This window comes from Chaetodon trifascialis, chromosome 4, assembly GCF_039877785.1.
Source record: "Chaetodon trifascialis isolate fChaTrf1 chromosome 4, fChaTrf1.hap1, whole genome shotgun sequence".
Taxonomy (NCBI): domain Eukaryota; kingdom Metazoa; phylum Chordata; class Actinopteri; order Chaetodontiformes; family Chaetodontidae; genus Chaetodon; species Chaetodon trifascialis.
The window spans coordinates 4,423,487-4,437,120 of NC_092059.1; the positions used below are offsets into that span (position 1 = coordinate 4,423,487).

The window sequence follows — 13,634 nt, forward strand, 5'->3', positions numbered from 1 at the left end:
ATCAATTAATGTAATGAGCATGTTTTTGGTCTGTGGGAGGAAGCCGGAGAGAGCCCACGCATGCACGGGAAGAACATGCAAACTTCACATAGAGAGGCCCCGCTTGACCCGGGGATCGAACCGGTAATCTTCTTGCTGTGAGGCACGCGCACTACCTGCTGCGCCACCGTGCAGCCGCAGCCCCAGCTACAGCTACATATTACTGAAATATAACCAATATCCCATATAGCTTAATAACATTTTCTGTGATTTCAACTTACATTTAATATAGAATAGCAGATAGCAGATACACACTTTCTGATCATTTGAATTAGCTTTAAAATGTAAAATAAACATTAATAAATATCCGTTCATCTGATTGAAAGCAAACACATTTTACATAGTTTCATCGTTTATAACGGTGTTGTGGATTTAGCAGAAACTGCTGTGAAATGTTGGAGGACTGAAGTTTAGACTTCTTCATTGATGTAGTCCACTTCCGGTTTGGTGTTCGCTCCGCCCCCTTCCAAACGTCATGGCAACGAAGCCGGAAGTGTTTTGGTCAAAGAGTTTAAATACTGTTTTCAGAGACATGTATTTCATATTGCATAGAAATACAAATAACATAACTTTCCCGTAGCGTCAGAAAAAAGCGGAACTTCCGCACTGGCTGAAACGCTGCACTTGACACGCAGCGTAACGTAAAATTACCGGTTTTTCAACATCTCAGAAGAACCAGGAACTTCCAAGTTTCTTCTCCCGCCTCCTCCTTTGTGGTGCAGCTTGCGGTCGATCATTGAAAGGAACTAGATAAAGGAGGAGGACGGGACCGATCACATGATGACAAGCCTGAACAGGTCTCTCAGATCTGGTTTCAGAGAGTCTCCTGCACGTCTGTGAGCGGCTGTGCGACATGGATCTGAGCTGCCAGGACTGGATGTCAGCTCTGCCCGAGCAGCTGTGGGACACTCCGCTGACAAACCTGGCCATCCCCGGTATGTCTCACACTTGAACACCTTTTCTCTTGCTGTTGTGAATGTCTCGTGCAGAGTGTCACTCCACTGAGGACCACAGTACAAACAGACGCTCAGGTCTATACTAATATATTTATCTCCCAGCCTCTATTGTGAAGGTGAATATTACTCTTTTTCATCTATGACAGGAAACTGAATATCTTTGGGTTGGCATGCCTTCTTTTTATTGCATTTATTTTTCCTCCTTTTCTGATCACCTTTGTTGGTTTACTTAATTAGTTGGTTGGAGTGAAAGTAAAGTACTAAAAGTAAACAAACAAACAAACAAACCCACAAATAAACCACTTTTTCCCAGTTCAGAGTTGTTTTTAATGTGTCTGTTCTCTCTGTTAATCCAGGGAGCCACGATGCCATGAGCTACTGTCTGGACATTAACTCCCCCCTGGTCCGGTCTGAATCGGACCTTTTCCGGCTCCTGGATGGACTTTTCTACTGTTTTACCAGACCTGTTATTTTCAAATGGGCTACAACACAGGTAAGAGTTAAGCCTAGCAGCAGCCAGACAGCCTGTGCTGATGAAGTGGTGTGAGGACCCCTATGGGTTTAAAAAGGTACTGCTGTGCTGTGCTGGGTCAGGAGCCACGGTGAGATGTGTGTTTTCAGGGTTTGTAGTCGATCCAGTGTTGAGTTTAGCAGTTTTATTTGACTTTTTCCTCTAAAAACAGCTGATGAGAGCCATTAGAGTCAACCAAAATATTGAAGTTGGGTTGCCAGAAAACCAAAACAACAAGCTAAAAATATAAAACTTTCTGAAGATAGTTCTCTGAGGGGTCATTTCCATGACTGACCCCCTTCATACACACTCAGTGGTTTGATCCATAAGCACTTTGAGCTGCTCCTCTTGTACGCCAGGTGCAACACAAATAAAGTTGATGTTTGTTGTTTGTTAAAAGTATTTTTGCTCATGTTTCACGAATCTCTTTCTTGCAGGACAAAAGCATCGAGGAGCAGCTTTCGATGGGGATTCGGTTCTTCGATCTCCGCGTCGCGCACAAACCCAACGACTCATCCAGCGACCTGTACTTCACACACGTCATATACACACATTTAACGGTTTTGGTGGGTAGAATCATCTTAAGTCGGACCTTCAGTTTGGGCCTTTGCAGTGTGCTCACAGTGAATGTCCTTCCTCCGCAGGAAACACTGGTGTCTGTCGCCACCTGGCTGGAGTCTCACCCAAAAGAGATTGTCATCCTTGCTTGCAGCCATTTTGAGGGAATCAGTGACGAACTCCATCAGGCCTTCATTTTCTCCCTGAAGAAGCTGTTCGGCTCGAAGCTGTGCCCGCAGAAGGTTAGTTTCCTCCTCGTGCAGCCGATGTGAAAACAGCACAGCGCCTCACACGAGCAAACCTGCCCTCCACAGGAACCGGTCCTGACCTTGCGGAGTCTGTGGGCTTCTGGTTACCAGGTCGTCCTGTCCTACGACTCCCAGACGGCGGCGAGACATCGGGAGCTGTGGCCCGCCATCCCCTACTGGTGGGCCAACAAGCACACGGCACAGGGAGTGATCAACTTCCTGGACTGGAACAAAGACCTGGGACGTCCGGGTGGGTTTCGTGGCTTTGACTTTCTGTCACTCTTGTGTGTTTTCACGAACATACTAAGCTGGTTTTTGTTTTTTTATTCCCGCAGAGGGCTTCTTCGTGTCCGGCCTGAACCTGACGGCTGACAGGTATTACATCACCGAGAACCCGAAGCAATCCCTGCGGACGCTGACCTTCAGTAACTGGGAGAGTTTGAGGAAATGGCTGGAGGAGCAGAAACCTGGATCGGACCCAAAGAGCCTGAATATCATCGCGGGAGACTTCGTGGGTCCACTGCCACTCTGTTCTCTGGTCATTGCACTGAACCAAAAACTTGTACAGAAGAACGGCGCCAGATAAAACAAACATGATTACCTTGATTTTATTCCACAGGAACTGATCCCAAAGCAGCTACAGTATACCTCATTTCTTCTTTTTTTTACATCTGTATTTGCACTTTTGCCTCCATTGAGAGTTCTAGCTGAAAGAAATGATGTGAAAAAATCTGTTTCTGAGTTTCTGTACAGTTTGAAACTGTAATGTGCATTTTATATATAATGTATGTTTACAGCAGAAAACACTCTAATATGCTGTACAATACATTCACTGTTTGTGACACAGTCTGCATGGAGCAGTTGCATCTTCAGAGCTGCAGCAGGACGGATCGCTGTCCTTCCTACTTTGCTATCTGACTGCAAACAGTTTCTTGTAGCGTCCATAAGCGGCGGCGCTGATGATGACCGCGACGACGGCCGAGCCATCGTCCGCGTTCACCCGCACGTCCTGAACGGTCGCTTCTTTGTACAGCCAGCTGTGCGCGGAAGGAGACGCACATTTACTTTGGATGGACTCTAGTTCTAAACTTTGAAAACAAAGCGAGGAAAAGCAGATCTCACCTTAACTGCGGAGTGCTGAGGTCGACTTTGAGGTCTAAAATGTGTTTTCCCGTCGAGCTCACGATCTGCTCTTCCACGGCTCGCTTCAGCTCATCCAGGCCTCGCTCTTCCAGGGCGGATATGGGCAGCGTGTGGGGCTCAGTGAGCTGATAGCTAAGAGGAAAACAGGAAATAATCTGACGTCTTTTTCTTCTGAAGACTGAACCAAGTTCTGGCTCAACCCCATTGACACACAAGGTCATTAAAATACAAATGATCCAGCATCCTGGGAAATACTTTTGAGTAGCTTAAGTTAAATGTTGTGGTTTTGTGATGCATTGTGAGGCGTTCGACCAATCATACAGTTTGTTTATCTTCTAAATCTAAAAAGCTGCTCAACGCATGCCTAAAATCGAGTTTTTTCTCTTACTTGTCAACGAGGTCAATTTTGTTGTGGACTTCTATCATGGAGTTCATCAGCCGGTCGGGGATTTGCAGGTTCTCGAGGACGTTCAGGACGTTCGCCTTCTGATTCACCGTCTCTGGATGACTGATGTCTCTGACGTGAACCAGCAGATCCTGGACGGGCCAGAGAGACGAGCACCGAGTCAACGACAGTGACACTGAAACTCTGCATTTCACCACAAGGGCTCTCGATGTTTGGGACATACTGAGTGTTTGATATCTTCCAGGGTGGCAGAGAAGGAGTCAATGAGCTGGTGGGGCAGCTGGGACAGGAAGCCGATGGTGTCCACGTACAGAACCGTCATGTGACTTGGCAACTGGCCGGCGTGGACGGTGACATCCAGGGTGGCGAAAAGTTGGTTCCTGGGCTGAAGACTGTGGTCGCCGGTCAGCGCTTTGATCAGAGTCGTTTTTCCTGGACAAGCAGAAAAGCACATCAGCATCATGAACCTGAAGTCCTAAACATTAAGCGTCAGTGAACCAGAACTGGTCCCAGGCTCACCACAGTTCGTGTAACCCAGCACAGAGACGACGGGGAACTCCTTGTGTTTCCGCTGAGATCGCAGCAGGTGCCTCTTTCTCCGCAGCTTTTCCAGCGCCGCTCGGATCTTCAGCTCCCGCTCCTTCAGCAGTCTCTGCTGGACCTCCAGCAGGGTCTCACCTGTAACGACCAATCAGCAAGCTGGAGCTCCTTTCTGACAGGTTTCTCCAACACACAGGCAGGCGTACCCATCGCTCAGGTGTTGGACGTTACCTGAACCTCCGATGTACCTCGATCCTCCACCCTGCTGGTCCAAGTGCGCGACTTCATTTTTCAGACGAGATCTGCCGCCATCGGGTGAAGACGTTTTGAAATCCCAGTGGGTAATAACAAAAACAGAATTTAGCTCAAACTGGGGCAAAAACATGTGACGGGATGTTTTGAAAGAGCAGAATTACCTCAACAAGGGGATCTCTGCGAGAGAGATCTGTAACTTGGCCTCTTTAGTCCTGGCGTTGCAGCGGAAGATGTGCAGGACCACTGAGTATCTGTCAAAGACTTTGACCCCCCAGGCTTCCTCCAGCTCCCTCTGCAGGGATGAAAAAATGTCCATCAGTGCACGAAACCTTTGTGCGCGCAGCCAGAAAGCGATTTCCAGATAAGCTCACCTCGGACAAAGGAGACAGACGCTCGACATTCACGAACACAGCAGTGATTCCTGCAGTCTTCCTGATTTTCTCTGAAGAGGAGAGGAAGCAGAGATTAGGACACACTCGCCTCCGCGCCTCCGTGCACAGATTCACAGCACGGATCACACCTGTCAGAGACTGGAAGTTGCCTTTGCCAAATATCCTCTTCTTCTCCGGTGTCTTGGTGGAGAGGACGATCTTGTCCACCACCCTCCAGTTGTCCAACGTGTTGACGAGCCCCACGGCCTCGGCCATCATCAGCTCAGCTGTGGAGAAAGCAGCAGGATGAGTGAGAGAAATCCACCTGCGCGATCAGCACACGCACACCTGAGTGCCAAAAAGTGATCCTATCGGCCCGTTCGCACGTCTGCAGCAGCTTCTATCTGGATCAAACTGTCCTGATGGACAAACATAGATAACTTTATGTCCCTGGTAACAGCTAAGGTCTGTCCTTGTGAAACCTTAAGGTCCAAAAAGGTATTTGGTGTATATAGCGTAATCAGACATGACACTTATATGATTAACAGCAATACTTTGCTATTGTTTCCAATAATTATATGTGTTTGTAATGTTTTTAATACAATCGACTGATGGGTGACGTAAAATAAAGAAGTGATCTCTTTTGCAATCATCATTACGCCTCTGCGTTATTTTACCTGTTAGATTATGAATAGCACCAGTTTTACCAGTTTAAACACCTTTAAAACGGACGGGGATCACTTTTTGGCAGACGCCTTGTCTTGTTACCGGTGGTCAGGTGCTGCTTCCTGCTTCCCCACTTCACGTCGGGGTGGACGATGAACACCCTGTGCTGACCCTCTCCGATGCCCGCAGGAAGCTGCTGCTGGAACAACTCCTCCACCTCGCTGTCGTCAATGAAGTCTTCATCCTCCTCCTCCCCTTCGGTAAATCCGCTGCTGAAGTCATCCGTGTTCCTCATCCTCCATGCAGAAAGTGCAAACGGTCTGATCTGCAGGGGGGAGGCGGCCCTCGCTGCAGCTGCACGGTGAGGAGGAGCGTGAAGGAGTGTGCGGGACGTGGGTGCTGCTCGCGGACAGGGTCGCAGCAGGAGCGGCAGCCAGGACCGGATCCTCCTCGGTGCTGTCATGTTTCCTCCAGGAGCTCCCCCGCTGCTGTCATCGGGACCGCGTTCACACCTCAGACAGCAGCAGCTGTGCCTGAGAGGTCACACGTGAGCGCTGTTGACGTTTCTTCTTCGCGCTTACTGAAGGATCACAGAGCAGCTGGAGAGCGCACACCGCCACCTGCTGTAGCCAGAGGTAGCCTGCTGGTGATGCTCCGTTTGAACTTTAGTCACACTTCATACATTTAACTTAAGGTAGAGTTTTGTGTTTTGCTGTAAATGACAGCGCGTTATCTTCCTGATGTCGTGTTCAGACTGGGGCGTGTTTTCGCCCGGAGTCTGGTCTTACAGGCAGCGTCTCCTCCCACGCTGCGTCTAAAAAACAGACTGCTTCGCCAACGGAACGTTTTACGAAGATTAAGTGGTTGAATATATGGATTTATCGGTGTTTAAGGTTTGTGTGTGTTACGTTAATGCTACTGGAGCGACGCTTTCTACCCACCCTGCGAGGAAGAAACTACCTTTAGAAATTAGTCAGGGAATAAAAGCTTAATAACTCTTTCCGGTTTACGTCATTTCCTGTGTCATTTCTAGCATCTTTATCGGAAAATCAACAAACCGTACGTTAAAACAATTTAGCAGACGGATTATTACATTTCATCTGCCCAGAAATTTAAAAAAAAAAAAAAAAAAAAATGTTTTCACCATCGTCTCACAGCGTCAGTCTGCCCCCTGGAGGATTACCGAGTCACTGCACCTTTAAACTTTAGCGTAAATTTAGTTTTGACTGAATTTCAAACATTTGGATCTTCTGGTTGGCGGTGCAATCTTAGCTCAGTGTCGTTACTCCATTTACTTATTTATTAGTTTTTATTTTATTTTATTTTATTTTATTTTATTTTATTTTATTTTATTTTAACTTTAGTTTTGTTTGGACTGAGTTTAGTGAAGCTCCAGCAGGGATATAGAAGCTGAAAGCTCCTCCAGTTGTTTGCTAAACTTATGACCAATGATTGCCTGAATCAATTTCAACATGATTATTTATTTTATGGTGAAATATTACTGCATGTATATGTATGTAAGTAAATAGAGACCTACAGTTTTTTTTTAAACTTTACTTTAAATACAAACTTTCAAACAGGCATCTTAAAACAAGTTATTTCATTAACATACCACTGAAAAGAATCAAAGAATGAACTTAAAGTAAGAAGCAAAATAAATAAATAGTAAGAAAATAACAAATAAATCTTTAAAAAAAAAAGAGGAATACATTTTCAGGAAGTCAGGTAGTTTTGATTACCACGTTACAGTTAATAGATGATCATTAAGAAGTTCAATTGTTTTTAAATGCTTTTATAAAATCTGTGTAAATAATATCTTGCCAGCAAACTCTTGTTGTATCAACCTTTTTGTCCTGCATGAAGCTTCCACAACAATTTATCACTGTAGTGGAAAATTGAGAATTGAAATCTGTTGATTTCATACTACTACTACTACTACTAGTAATAATAATAATAATAATAATAATAATAATAATAATAATAATAATAATAATAATTTGCGGCTATTAAAAAGTGTCATCTTTGTATTCGATATTAAACGGAACTAAACTTCTGGTGAAGAATAACTTGAACACTTTTAATACTTGTTTTAAGTGCATTTTGATTTTGAGAGAAAATATTTATTAATTTTAACATCCGTTTTATACATTTAGAAAAAAAAAGAAAAAGAAAAAAAAAACTCTGTGTGGGTGTCTGGTGCTGCGTTCAGCTTCCGGGCTTGCGACCTGAAATTGGGTCAAACCGGTCGGACCAGCCTTCATGATGTGGCTCCTAACAGGATATGTGCTGGTGGAAGCTGAGAGATATGATTCTTAATTAATTTCTGCCTCGGACTCTGTATATCTGTTAAACCATTAAAATCAGAGAAGAGTGGAGAGAGGGAGAGGTATGGCACAACAAGCCACAACATGACTGACTGTGACTTCACGCGGAGAGAGGAAAGGTGTGCGCCTGACCTGAGCGGTTAAAGGGGACGAGCAGCAGACAGGAGCGCAGAGGAAGGCGGCTTTCTAAGTTAGCAATGGGCTCGTCTTTGTTCTCCAGAGTCAAGAGGATCATATTTTTGGATTGTTTGTGCGTCTTGGGTGCGCAAAAGTGTCCCCAGCGGTGGATGCCGGTGGCGCTGTGGCGCACAGGACTGCTGCTCTGCTTCCTCAGTCTCTGCGCGTGTTTGGGTGAGGTGACTGTCTGCTCATACATGTCCACACACTGAGACAACTTTGTCCACCGACCCTCGCTCATGATTTACCTTCTTTCTCCACAGAGGAAGAGTGCGTCCTCGGCGTGGTCGGACGGCCGGTCTCACTGCCCTGCTTCTACCCTAAATTACAAGGCTTAGTGAATTTTTCCATTGAGTGGAGGAGAGACTCTGAGGTGGTGCTCAGATCAGTGTGGAGAAACGGTGAAAATGCGGAGACACTGAGCGCCAACAGCGCCACGATCCCAGCGGACGCCGCGCAGACTGGAAACGTCTCTCTGGAGCTGCCCGCAGTCGACCCCAAAGAGCACCGGATGAATTACAGTCTGATCGTGGTTTCAGAGGGAAAGCAAAGCGCGGCGCTGTGCACCGTGTGCCTCAGGATAGCAGGTCAGTGTCAGACACGCAGGAGGTGATGAGAGCAGAGTTTAACGGAACTAACTGTGTCTGTGGTGGCTGTTCGCAGCCAGTTTCAGCCCCCCGCAGCTTCAGAGGGATGAAGCGTCTCCGGGCCATGAGACGGCCTTCTTCTGTCACTCCACCGGGGGGTTTCCCGAGCCTGCTGTCCACTGGCTCATCAACAACACCGAGAAGCCCCCAGAAGGCTCCGTGAGGACGCGGACAGCGTCGCTCCCGGACTCCCGTCTGTTCAACATCACAAGCCACCTGAAGGTCAACGTCTCCAGAGACACCAACGTGTCGTGCACCATAGAGAACCAGCCCATGAACGAAAGCTTGACATCCACAAGCTGTAAGTGACCAGAAATCAAAGTTTCATTGCCAAACAACCCGTTGATTGTTTTCCTGATTCATCGATTAGTTTAAAATGTCAGAAAAAGGTGAAATATGTCCATCAGTGTTTCCCAAATCACCCCAAATATTCAGCTGAGGAGTGAAATCCTCAGTTAAGAAGCTGGAAAATTCTGACTTTATGTCTGTAAAAATCACTCAAAACGATTAATCGATCATCAGAATGAATGCTGACAACTGATCGATGAATCTTTCCGTATTGATCACTCCTCTGGTTCTTGTCGGCGCTCAGATGGAGTGAAGAGCAGCCCGGTGGTGGGCCGGGCCTCAGAGGCCATGTGGATCTTCAGCACGGCTCTGTGTGCGGTGGTCGGGGTCATGGTGGTGGTGGGGGTCGCCTACCAGGTTCACCTGGACAGGATAAGCAAGAGGAAGAAGCGCGAGTACCAACACCAGCAGGGGAAAAGAGGTGAGCGCCTGCTGCTGGTGGCTCGTCGTCACTGCAGGCCGAAACTTTAAAGATTCAGTTGAATTGAGTCCAGAACACTTCAGACTCCCAAAACATAAATAAACTTTAGACTGAAGGCCTGAGTTAAGGTGAGGATCAGTGGTACAATCACTAATCAGTAGAGCTTTTAATCAGGAAGATTCAACACAAAAGACGTCAGAAACACTTTTTTTTTTTTCCTCAAACGTTTGTGTTGAAGTGAATGAAAGTTTAGATTTTATTACTGCTGCCTTATAGATGAATTGGTGGACTTGAGCAGTCCTGAAATCTGCTCTAAGAGTCTTAAAGCAGATCATTTCATCTTTTCCTCGTTTGGATTTTTCTGTCACTGTTATCTGAAGCACAAGCTGAACCAACTGTCCCAGCAGTGAGCGGAAACAGTGATATTCAGTATTTAGCTGCTCCCAGCAGGCTGTGAATGACTGACAATCACACGTCAAACATTCAGCGACATTCATTTAAGTCTCACGCTTTCATCTCTTGCTCTCATTGACACGAACGTTTGCTGTCGTCAGGATACAAATGGAGGAATCGGCTCAGGGAGGAGAACGAGGCGATGAAGCCGGAGGCCAAAGAGACCGACGTGTAGAAATGCCAGGAGATGAATTTCTGCTGTCGTCGACTGGAGACGACAGAGCACTGACCTGTACATACGAATGTCATGACCGCTTCCTGTTTTTCTGTGTTCACTGGAGCTTCTGTTTCTCACAGGGAGGAGCCGTTTCAAGCTGTAATAAAGACGCTCACACTCATTCATACAGACGTTTTATTTCAGCTTTTTACAGAGCTGTCCAGGTTTTCCATCACTTTCTACATTTTAAAATCTCTGGTGAGACAATCACAAAGAGAAATTAATAAAAGACCAAAAATATAGCTATTTGTTCAAATAATTAACTTCCCAGTGATAAAAAAGAATAAACAGTTAACTGCTTCCCAGTTTTCCTTTGATCAGCTGCTCATTTGAGGAGAAGTGACGCAAAACGAAGCTCCTTCAGAAGCGAGCAGCGCCGCCATCGGTCAATTACTGACCGTCCAAACTTCATCTCTCGTTTCCACATTTAAGACAATCAAGTCTCGTGTTTCTTGGGGAGGAGACGCCTCTGATGTTTCTGTCTCGTTCAGCTCGATCCTTCCTGCACAGACGCCACCGTGTAGAGGTCGTCCCGACGCTGGGCCGTGATGGGGATCTGCTGCCGGATGTCGGCTAAATGCTGCAGGTCTGGGAACAGGTCACACAGGGAGGCTTAGAGCAGGCTCAGCTGCACGCACACATCTGTACAAACCCTCCTGTGGAGTCAGACTCATCGTGAAACATCTGGATTGCAGCGCGTCGCTCTGCAGAAACACTCACCGATGTCGGCGTAGATCACGGCCTCCTCCGCTCCGGCCTTTGAGATCACCTCTCCCCTGCAAACACAGACAGGACGATCACAAGTCTGCAGCATCCAACACAGTCAGCTGGTCGTTACCGGAAACTAAAGCTTTTTTAGACTGACACGCTGCTTCGCACTGTGAGCTGGTCAGAGGACGCAGCAGACGACGTGCTCTTACTGTACCATGGGTTAACGACTGTGCTGTGACCCCAGGCGACGTACGAAGCACTTTCATCTCTGGCAGGAGACGCTGTGGCCACGTACAGCTGGTTATCGAGCGCCCTGCAGACGAGACAAGCGCATGACGTCAATGCCGCCGACAAAATATCCTTCTTCCTATGATAATAATATTTACATAGCTCAATTCCTGCATCAAAGCCTGCAGCCTCTGAAAACCAGTGTCATCCACAGCAGCATCGTCACTGATTATCAGACTTGGAGCTATTTCTTCCTTGCTGCTCGTCTTCCTCTGCATATAAACTCATGTCATGTGAAGGAGGGACAAGTCTGTCTCATGGGGGACATGAATTAACTGCTGTATAAGATATTTGGTTCACTTTAATAAACACTTTCCAGAAGTTGCTTCTGGGACTCTCGCACTGACCTCCCCCTCTGGAGGAGCTCCCAGTGGGCCGGGCCGGTCGTCATGTTGAAGGCTCCCGGGTAGACGAGCAGCTGGCAGCCTGAGGACAAAAGGACAAGCTGATCAGGTGTCCTTCACCGCATTAAAAATGTCACCCGAACAACCAGCCGCTTACCCTTCCTGCTGTAGAGCTGCGCGAGCTCTGCGAACCTCATGTCGTAGCAGATCCCGACGCCCACTTTGCAGAACGCTGCGGGAGGAAATGAAGAGGAGACGCATCAAAAGGGCGCCGTCCAACCGCAGGGACGAAGACAGGAGTCGAAGACGTCACTTACGTGTCTCGAACACTGACAAACTGTTGCCTGGACTCAGTGTCTCTGACTCCTGGAAGCGGATTTTCCCTGGAACGTCGATGTCAAAGAGGTGAATCTGGAAGGAGACAATGAGACACCTGAGAAACGTTGAACGTCCTGCTTTGATCTCTGTGAGCTCTGATTCCAAACAATCAGGTAAAACGTTGTGTAAAACGCAAATAAAACAGAATTCAATCATTTCCAAACAGACTGCGTTTAAAACAGTTTCCTGAAGCATTCATCTCCTTCATCCAATCATGTGCTCACAAAGTGGTGAACCTCGCTCCATCCTCGCTCGTGAACAACTGAGCCTTTCCAGGAAGCCCCTTTCATACCCAATCATGACACTCTCACCTGTTACCAGTCAACCTGTTTACCTGTGGAATGATCCAAACAGGTGCTTTTGGAGCGTTCATCATCTTTCCCAGTCTTTCCCAGATATTTACAAAAACCAACAAAGCTGATGCTCAACCATTAAATATACTGCCTTTGTGCTGTTTTCAGTTGAGTTTATGTCAAAAAGGATCAGCAGACTATCACATGCTGTTTTATTTATCTTTTAAACAGCGTCACGGCTTCCTGGAAGCGGGGCTGCAGACTAAACAAATTCCTGTATTTGATGCAAACGAACCTTCCTGTGTTTAAGGATCAGCTCTCCATCAGGCCCAAACACTGTACAGCTGTTATACAGCTTCCCACCGTCCTCTTCGGGGATGGATCCTGGGGAACAAAATCTTTCTTTAGTGCAGTTTCCGAGCTGTAATGAGCTGACAGGTAAGAACCAATAGCAACGAGAGGAGAGCACTTTGCCTTTCCTGCAGCTCCGTCTACTAACAGACAATCACAATCCCTGAGTGCACAGAAATCAAGTTTCAGTTGCTGCAAGAGAAGCAAACTGGAATAAATCAGGAGTAATAAAAGCCAGAGGGAAAGTCCCCGAGAGACGAAGGTGTGAAAGCATCCTCCACAGCACTTCCACAGCGAAGGTGTAATTAATAACATTAACGATGTCGGCTGTTCCTGCAGTGTCTTTAAAAAGGGTTGCTGCGGGTCAAACTTGCACGATAACTCTGTGGATGGCTTTCAGCAGATGTTTAACGCTGTGGTGTTTGTGAATGCATCATGGGAGAAGGAACGGTGACTTTCCAGTGTTTCCAGTTGCTGTTTCCATTGTTTTACAGCTGTTACTGCCAGTTCAGATAAAGAGAGAGAGGAGATGAGCTGAGATCATTTATTAACTCTGCTGCTGTTTGGCTTTAACTCTGTCACTAATGCAAGATGAAGTACTGGCATGAGATCAACACAGACACTGTAAAATAAAAAAAAATATAAACCTTTGTTTGTTCAAGGAAATGACTTTGTTATCCAAATAAAACCAGACAACGAAGCTGTGCGTGATCTTGACATAAGAGGATTAAAAAAATTATTGTAATTACGCTCACTCCTGTGCTTTCCTCTCGTCTTTCAGTCTGTCCTTGTATTTGGAGATATTTGACACCTCAAACTCAACAGAAACAAGACAGTTTTCATACACAGAGCTGACACATTTCTACACAACATAATACTGAATTGTAAATCTATGCAGGAGGCTTCCAGGTTTCAGCACTGAGTGGGATTATCAACAGAATTAACAATAAATGTAGATTTCCAGTGTGGGAAAACACTGGATTAACGGA

At 46.5% G+C, this 13,634-nt stretch overlaps 4 protein-coding genes across 6 annotated transcripts in view; 2 read left to right on the forward strand and 2 right to left on the reverse strand.

Annotated features, from left to right (window-relative positions):
- Positions 1 to 13,634, reverse strand: part of nit2 (nitrilase family, member 2) — a 70,810-nt gene that overhangs the window by 55,744 nt on the left and 1,432 nt on the right. Inside the window, exons 4-10 of one of the 2 annotated variants that reach the window (XM_070960954.1) lie at positions 12,590 to 12,678; positions 11,941 to 12,034; positions 11,781 to 11,855; positions 11,627 to 11,705; positions 11,206 to 11,304; positions 11,001 to 11,056; positions 10,746 to 10,868 (exon numbers count right to left, since the gene is read on the reverse strand). In XM_070960954.1, coding sequence (XP_070817055.1) covers positions 10,768 to 10,868; positions 11,001 to 11,056; positions 11,206 to 11,304; positions 11,627 to 11,705; positions 11,781 to 11,855; positions 11,941 to 12,034; positions 12,590 to 12,678 — 593 coding nt within the window. In that variant the 3' untranslated portion in view covers positions 10,746 to 10,767. Of the gene's footprint in view, positions 1 to 10,397; positions 10,869 to 11,000; positions 11,057 to 11,205; positions 11,305 to 11,626; positions 11,706 to 11,780; positions 11,856 to 11,940; positions 12,035 to 12,589; positions 12,679 to 13,634 lie in introns of those variants that run through there. The other variant, XM_070960953.1, reaches the window with a different exon arrangement.
- On the forward strand, positions 832 to 2,924 carry LOC139330547 (phosphatidylinositol specific phospholipase C X domain containing 1). The gene is made up of 6 exons (XM_070961508.1): positions 832 to 974; positions 1,352 to 1,488; positions 1,944 to 2,072; positions 2,151 to 2,306; positions 2,379 to 2,562; positions 2,648 to 2,924. Exons 1-6 carry the CDS (start codon positions 893 to 895, stop codon positions 2,896 to 2,898), a joined length of 939 nt encoding a protein of 312 aa, XP_070817609.1. The 5' UTR covers positions 832 to 892; the 3' UTR covers positions 2,899 to 2,924.
- gtpbp6 (GTP binding protein 6 (putative)) lies at positions 2,905 to 6,798 on the reverse strand. Its single transcript, XM_070961507.1, has 10 exons — positions 5,796 to 6,798; positions 5,177 to 5,314; positions 5,028 to 5,098; positions 4,818 to 4,948; positions 4,633 to 4,703; positions 4,381 to 4,539; positions 4,085 to 4,293; positions 3,844 to 3,992; positions 3,435 to 3,587; positions 2,905 to 3,349 (listed from the first exon to the last, which is right to left on the reverse strand). Exons 1-10 carry the CDS (start codon positions 6,154 to 6,156, stop codon positions 3,223 to 3,225), a joined length of 1,569 nt encoding a protein of 522 aa, XP_070817608.1. The 5' UTR covers positions 6,157 to 6,798; the 3' UTR covers positions 2,905 to 3,222.
- LOC139330186 (ICOS ligand-like) lies at positions 7,865 to 10,468 on the forward strand. 2 transcript variants are annotated; one of them, XM_070960949.1, is made up of 5 exons: positions 7,865 to 8,373; positions 8,466 to 8,781; positions 8,858 to 9,142; positions 9,434 to 9,610; positions 10,165 to 10,468. In XM_070960949.1, exons 1-5 carry the CDS (start codon positions 8,215 to 8,217, stop codon positions 10,236 to 10,238), a joined length of 1,011 nt encoding a protein of 336 aa, XP_070817050.1. In that variant the 5' UTR covers positions 7,865 to 8,214; the 3' UTR covers positions 10,239 to 10,468. The 2 variants fall into 2 exon arrangements, with proteins under 2 accessions (XP_070817050.1, XP_070817049.1); XM_070960948.1 differs by having other exon boundaries at positions 7,865 to 8,368; positions 8,458 to 8,781; positions 10,165 to 10,467.

What these genes read in the sequence shown, in the direction of transcription:
- LOC139330186 (XM_070960948.1), top strand. Translation starts at nt 8,215, where the DNA reads ATGGGCTCGTCTTTGTTCTCCAGAGTCAAGAGGATCATATTTTTGGAT. An exon ending in CAGTCTCTGCGCGTGTTTGG is followed by an intron (nt 8,369 to 8,457) that starts GTGAGGTGACTG and finishes CTTTCTCCACAG; the next exon opens with AGGAAGAGTGCGTCCTCGGC. An exon ending in AAGCTTGACATCCACAAGCT is followed by an intron (nt 9,143 to 9,433) that starts GTAAGTGACCAG and finishes GTCGGCGCTCAG; the next exon opens with ATGGAGTGAAGAGCAGCCCG.
- LOC139330547 (XM_070961508.1), top strand. Translation starts at nt 893, where the DNA reads ATGGATCTGAGCTGCCAGGACTGGATGTCAGCTCTGCCCGAGCAGCTG. An exon ending in GACAAACCTGGCCATCCCCG is followed by an intron (nt 975 to 1,351) that starts GTATGTCTCACA and finishes CTGTTAATCCAG; the next exon opens with GGAGCCACGATGCCATGAGC. An exon ending in ACACACATTTAACGGTTTTG is followed by an intron (nt 2,073 to 2,150) that starts GTGGGTAGAATC and finishes CTTCCTCCGCAG; the next exon opens with GAAACACTGGTGTCTGTCGC.
- gtpbp6 (XM_070961507.1), bottom strand. Translation starts at nt 6,156, where the DNA reads ATGACAGCACCGAGGAGGATCCGGTCCTGGCTGCCGCTCCTGCTGCGA. An exon ending in GAGGTACATCGGAGGTTCAG is followed by an intron (nt 4,540 to 4,632) that starts GTAACGTCCAAC and finishes TGGTCGTTACAG; the next exon opens with GTGAGACCCTGCTGGAGGTC. An exon ending in AAAATTGACCTCGTTGACAA is followed by an intron (nt 3,588 to 3,843) that starts GTAAGAGAAAAA and finishes TTTTCCTCTTAG; the next exon opens with CTATCAGCTCACTGAGCCCC.